This window comes from Vitis vinifera, chromosome 14, assembly GCF_030704535.1.
Source record: "Vitis vinifera cultivar Pinot Noir 40024 chromosome 14, ASM3070453v1".
Taxonomy (NCBI): Eukaryota; Viridiplantae; Streptophyta; class Magnoliopsida; order Vitales; family Vitaceae; genus Vitis; species Vitis vinifera.
In genome coordinates, this window is record NC_081818.1 from 1,353,822 (window position 1) to 1,360,684 (window position 6,863).

A 6,863-nucleotide genomic window follows, 5' to 3' on the forward strand; every position below is an offset into this window, starting at 1 on the left:
CAGAAGTGGTTGGTGCATTTTATCATTATGAGAATAATGGCTACTTCAATATGACAGAAGTCTTCTTACTGTTGTGAATTCAATTAGAATGGAACAGAGTCCAGATCACTCAGACAAAGTGGCTTGTGGTTCTACCATTCTGAGAATGCCGCCTTCTTCAAGAACACATCCCTCCCGTATCATAATATAACAAGAAATGCATGGCTTAAATATTTCTCTCTCTCCCAAACTAGAATCCTATAATGTAACATGAAATACAAGACTAGATAACCAACTCCTTTCCTCCTCACAAAGAGTATAACTTGACATCTAATACAAAAAGGGTTCTCAAAAATCTCTCCAATAGAGAAGAGCATCATATGAAGCATGAGACTCATATTTATTCACTTCATATCAAAGCAAGAACAAAACAAATACAACACAAGAGAAAACAAGTAAAGGAGAACATGAGCATGTCATACATAGATGACATAACAAACTGCAAAAGATGAAATGGTCTTCAGCTCCAACTCACCAGTGCCATTATGGTAAGATACCATGATCAATCATTTTCATTCGCATGATCACCGGCTGAAGAAGGGCCTCAACTTTATTGGAAAAGGAATGACAACTGAATTACCCAGATACCCTAGCATTACTGGAAAACAACAAGCATCTCAATGTACCATGACATTCGCATAAATGATCATCGGCCAGACAACAGAACTCAGTTAGGGGGCACCCATTGTAGCTCAATGCCATAGTTCCATGACTCAACAGTCCGGTCTGGATTGAAATCCACCACAGAAGTATAAGCAGTGCACCCACCAACTCTGACCCGAATTCTATGTGACGTCATGGCTGAATCTTTCAAGAAGGAGCAGCACAGAGTGTCTATACACCCACTTTCAGCCTCCACCTTCTCAAACTGCCTACAAGGGCTGACTGAGGAACAATTCAATGGTGACAAAAGAATAGTTTCAGAGCAGTTAAATAACATAACAGTGTTATGAGTAGATATGTTGAAGGGAGAGTTCTCATCAAGAAGCAAACCTCCTACATCAAGATCAGAAGAATAACATGTGTTTTTCTGTATGAGGGGTGGACGTATGATGAACTTATAAGCACTAGGGTTAATGCTGAGGATCTGATAGAAAAAATTTTGCGCTGACAAGAACTCTAGGCTTCCATTGTTACAGTAAACTCTGTACCTAGGGTTCCCACAATTGTCATTGGTGCTAAGAGGGTATGGAACTTGCATGCTGCCACAGTTAGGGCAGGCTTCAAGTGCAGAAACATGGCTTATAGAAACAAGCACAAACATGATCAGAACAGACATCATCTCTCTCACATTCATGGTTAGAGCTAGCAGGAAAACAGAAGATGAGAAATAATTGGCACGAGACAAGCGCCTAGAGCTAGCAGAAAAACAGAAGACGAGAAATAACTGGCACAAACGCCTATTTATGCAAATTCACATGAGTCACTTGTATTGACAAGAAAGAATAAATTATGAGAAGGAAGACTCTAAGGAATTAGAAGAAATAAACAATAGTTTAAAGGAGCACAACAATCCCATTAAGGAAAGAAACTGACAGAGAATTATTTCTCATTTTAACTTATTTATGTATTTTTTTAATTCCGTTCTTGACACATTCTTTAACACCGGATCCTTGTTGGAATGAGGGGATTTGAGGAGAAGAAAGTAATTTGACTAAATAAACTAAATTCGATTGTTTGGATGGAACTAGCAAATGGAAAGGAATTAGAGGAACTAGAATACATGTTTGAATTCTACCTAAAACTGGTGGAACTTGGATGGAGTTGAAGTCTACCACTTAAAAACTTTCCCACATTCCTATCTTAACCTCATTTTCTTGTTAACAGTAAAGGCAAACGGTGGCAACAGAAAACTCCATTGTATTAAAATCTTCCCTATGTCAAACAAGCAAACAAGAGAAAGGAAACGCAGTCAAATACCTTTTATCTCCTTGCTACTAGTTAAATTCTTTCCCCTAGATTTGATCCCAGAGTTGAGAAAAAAAATTCAATATCCAATGTGAGTGCAGTTTTCTTTAATTCATTATCATCCAATCTGTAACCAGATACATGCCAACGTCTCATTTTTATTAACAAGATCAAGAGAGACCACTGAATATGTTATGACCAATCATAGAGGGAATAGAATAGTTTTCAGCTTTAATGTCATCTCCATGAGCCTTGAAGCTACTTAGTTTAGATTAGTTGATTGACAATGTAAAAGACCATCAAATCTGATGAATACAAGACCAGATTTGGTCCACTGTCATCAGACTGCTTAGCAGTCAATAGGACTCCATTGATTGGAATAATTTAAGGTTTCCAGAATAGTTGGTGATACTGGGCACACAAGAAGTTGATAGAAAAAGAAGTAATCTTTCAAATAAGATAATAGTCAGCTATCTGATAAATCAACACGAGCTAGACTGTCAAGTAATAAAGGTAAATCAACTGAAGAGTTTACTTGAATTTCTTAGAACTATATAGTGATCAGAAGAGAACCCATTTCTTAGAATTATAAATTACAGGAAAAGCCGAGGACAAAGTGGTTCAAGCTTCAAAGAAAATCAATAAACACTACTATGACTCAATGAAACCTTGGATAGGCACATTGGACTATCAAACAGATAACACAAAACATCTTGTGAGTCACTAATAAGAAAATCCATGCTTCCTATTGTTAACCAAAATACACCTCGTAGCCAAAAGACAAACAGGGCCATAATACCAAATGGAGATACTATTGTACAGATACAACCTAAAATTCATGTAAAAGAGTAAATAATTTAAAGAAAGGTATGCATAAGTGCTAGCAAGCTGGTCAATTAGTCACCACCATCAGATTTCATCATGAACTGCGGATTCCCTGTTTCTGGCTATCAAATGCTTCTGAAGTCGACACCTAACCAGGACAATATGATATAAAGTAAAACAACACACTAATCCCACTTTCCTTGTATAGAATATTTAGGGATTCTTTAGCCCATGAGGGAATCCCATTTCCTGAAGTGGTGTCTCTCAAATATAAAAAACTAATGGGTTTGAATATAAGAGGAAAGGACAAACTGACAAAGGACTAAAGTGTAGGGCTCTTAATCAAACATATTTAGGCCACTAATGAATAGACGTGGCCATGTTTCCTGGGTAAACAAAACTTTAGAACTTTATTAGTGCACTATAAACAGTCAGTACAATTATACAGTTAGAAAGTAACAAAACCTAGGTCACATGTGTCAACCTATTATCACTTCGTGGCTGAAATCTTTCAGAACTAAATACTAAATAATCTGCAAATCATTGCAGAAAACCAAAGTCTGTTTGAGAGGAGAAATCAAATTAATTAGATTTTTACTTATATCATCATGCATGATGTTCAACATAACTTTAACACAAAAACTTTTAATATGTAATAATAGAGTTTCCTAACTCAAATTACTGTGATTCAATCTTTGTATTATCCTGATCATATCTCAGTTCCAAATTGAATAGCTTAGAAAGCATTTTTAGAAAGAAAAAGATAGATCAGCAAATGCTGAACAACCAAGTCCAACCCAAAAACCACTTCATGGGATTGCAGAAGCGTTAATGTAATTTTAATTCGAGGACAGATTAGGAATTACCACCATTCTGTCCATTTTGTCCAAACAGATATCAGATCAGTAACAGAAATGACTCTCAGATGATTTTTACAACACTCGGTGAAGTAATGCAACCATTCTAAGCTCCCAAGTTCCTAGTTCAAAATGCAGGATTAAAGTTGGACTACAATGATAATGGTTACAATCAAAGTTTATTTATTAGAAAAATCAGAGTTAGAAAATATATAAGATAGGAACAGTTGTACGATAAACTATTTATCTTTTGATATCATGTTTTTTCTTTTATAGGTATCTTTTGATATCATGTTGATGAAAGCAACATCACATATAGGAATCAAAAATTGACAACAGGGTTAGTTTTGGGTAGTGAGTTGAGTCTATACTATCATATACCTAATTTCTAGAAACCTTTGAGCCTACTTCAAATTCAGGTAAGTTCAAGCAAGTTTGTCAAATCAGAATTCCCCAACAAGACTTAAACATGATAGCTCCTTCTTTGATGTGGAAACATGAAAAATGCAGCTTTTCATGGAGCAGCAGAAAAAGAGCCCTATAAATACCACAAAACAAGGGGTAAAAAAAAAAAAGACAAACAAACAAACAAAAAAATAACTCTAAAAAGAAAAATAGAACCACCAAGTTATTTTGTAATCCACAAACTACAAGGGAAAATCCTAGTTGTAGTTAATTAGTTTGACAAGATTTATTAAAAACAAGCAGGTCATCAGTGATGCCTTGATGAGCTTATTACCATTCACCAAGGTCAATGAATAAACTTTTAAGTATTTATATTAGAAGTTAAGGCTTAAAATTCTTTTCTCCATCTTCCAAAAATTTACAGCTGAAGTTGGGCAGTAACACATTTAGATCTATACCCACTTTCAAAATTCCCCCTTTTGTAACCTGAATTTTAAACCTTACTGGTGAAATTAATGACCTGTCTCTGCACATGCTTTCCCTACACTTTTATCTCTCTATATCCAGATGGGATACGGATTTTGGAAACTTCAGGTCCTTTGTCCTGTAAAATTTTCTTTTGCAACCCTTGCAAAGTTGAATACAACATCCCTTCCTCAAGCCAGCGTTATTTGAAAATCTAAAGGTCCATCAAAGGTTAAAGCCTTTACAGAGTCGGTCAATAATAAGAAGATTAATAGTAACAACTTACTATGAGTTCAAGGCCTAATAAAGCCACCAGCCCAGAGCATTGTGCCTTCTGCCTGATGACTGGGAAAACTATGGACCATTTTTTCTCCATTTCCTTTCTTTTTTTTTTTTCTTTTTTTTTTATGATAGGCAAAAGAGCAATAAATTAAGTGCGTGCAAAAAAAGGCCACACAAAGTACACACAGAGTATACAAGTCCCCTTCAAAGCAAAAAAACAAGAAAAGAGAACAAAAAGATGGCCTCCCCTTACTAAGGGCCTAACCAATTGACAAAATATATCATGGGCAAGGACCAAAACCCCCAAGCCCCCTTTGGTCCAATCTAAAAAGTTACAAAAAAGGAGAACTTAAACTCTTAATATAATAACTCAACATTTTCAAAAGCTCTTCTGCTTCTCTCTTTCCAAGTAGTCCAAAACAAACAAAGAGGAGCAACATTCCTAGCCTTTTTTCTCTTCTTTCCAATGAAATGACTGTGCCAACTTAGAAGCATTGCTTTGACTGAGGAATGAAACACCCAAACCACTCCAAACAATGAGAAGAGCAACCGCCATTATAATCCTGCCTTGGAATAGTAAAGCAGGATGTTGTCAGCAGATTCCTTGCTTTTGCACAAAAAATATTTGCTCACTAACAACTAATATCTCCTCTTCAAGTTGTCCATAGTTAGAATCCCTTTCCAAGTTGCTTCCCAAACAAAAAAGCTCACTCTTGTTGGAGCTAAGAATTCCAAATAAGTGCAACTAGGAAAGAATCCAAACTCCTCTCAACCATCCCAGAATAAAATGATTCAACTGCAAAATTCCCTTCCTTCATGGTCATCCACACTGCCTAGTCATCTACCTCCCTAAACGATTTGCCTTGCAGTCTCAAAAAGAAAGCTTCAGTATAGTCCAACTCCCAATCATAGAGATTCCTTTAAAAACATGGGTTCCAATGTGCCCCCCTCCCAATTGTTAGCTTATTCCCCAACAAAAAAACCCAAGCATCCTTTGAGGTAGCTATAGCGAACAAAGAAGTGAAAGAGGTCCTCAAAGGGGTGTCCCCACTCCAAATATCCTAAAATATGACCCTTCTTCCATTGCCCACAACAAAAGAAATCTTACTTTTGAAATCATTTCACCATCTCCTTATAACCTTCCACAACTCTATGTCCCTTGCCTCCAAAGAGCACCGACCCCCCTCTTCAACCTCAAACTTGCCAATGATTACTTGCTTCCACAAGGGCTCCCTTTTGGATGCAAACCTCCAACACCACTTTCCTAAGAGAGCCTTATTCAAAATCAAAAGATTTTGAATGCCTAGCCCTCCTTCTTTCTTTGACATACAACCTTTGACGCAATTCACCAAGAGAGGCTCTTTCCTCAAATCTTCTTCTACTATGGGATCATGGTAGAGGCTATTCTATTTAAAAGTTTGTTAACATTGCAAGCATGATTATTGTTGAAAGAGAGAGAGAGAGAAAACCTTATTCTCATTCATATGATTAACTTCTTACAATAGAGAAATATATATACAAGACTAGGTTGAACTAACTACCATATATGTGACCTATATTAAGAAAGAAAAGAAAGATTGTATATTATAAATACATTATATTCAACACTCCCCCTCAAGCTGGAGCATATATGTCATATGCACCAAGCTTGTTACAAATGTATTTAATCCTAGGACCTTTGAGAGATTTAGTGAAGATGTCTGCTAGTTGATCATTTGAATTAACAAAACTTGTAGCAACATACCATGATGCGATCTTCTCTCTAATGAAGTGACAATCAACTTCAATATGTTTGGTCTTTTCATGAAAGACTAGATTGGATGCAATATGTAATGCGGCCTGATTGTCACAAACTAGTTTTATCTGTTCATCTTTTCCAAATCTCAATTCCTGAAGGAGTTGCCTCAACCATATGAGTTCACATATTGCCAAAGTCATAGCTCGATACTTAGCTTCAGCACTTGATCTGACCACTACATTTTGTTTCTTACTCTTCCAGGATATTAAGTTACCTCCAATAAAAACACAATACCCTGAGGTGGAACGCTTATCTGAGGGTAAACCAGCCCAATCTGCATCTGT

General features: G+C 36.4%; 1 protein-coding gene across 1 annotated transcript; it reads right to left on the bottom strand.

Moving 5' to 3' along the window:
* Window positions 1-447: 447 nt before the first annotated feature.
* Window positions 448-1,521, bottom strand: LOC104881365 (wall-associated receptor kinase-like 20). Its single transcript, XM_059742777.1, has one exon. It carries the CDS (start codon window positions 1,334-1,336, stop codon window positions 707-709), a length of 630 nt encoding a protein of 209 aa, XP_059598760.1. The 5' UTR covers window positions 1,337-1,521; the 3' UTR covers window positions 448-706.
* Window positions 1,522-6,863: the final 5,342 nt, after the last annotated feature.

Coding starts and splice junctions, on each gene's coding strand:
- LOC104881365 (XM_059742777.1), bottom strand. CDS start 1,336: ATGAATGTGAGAGAGATGATGTCTGTTCTGATCATGTTTGTGCTTGTT.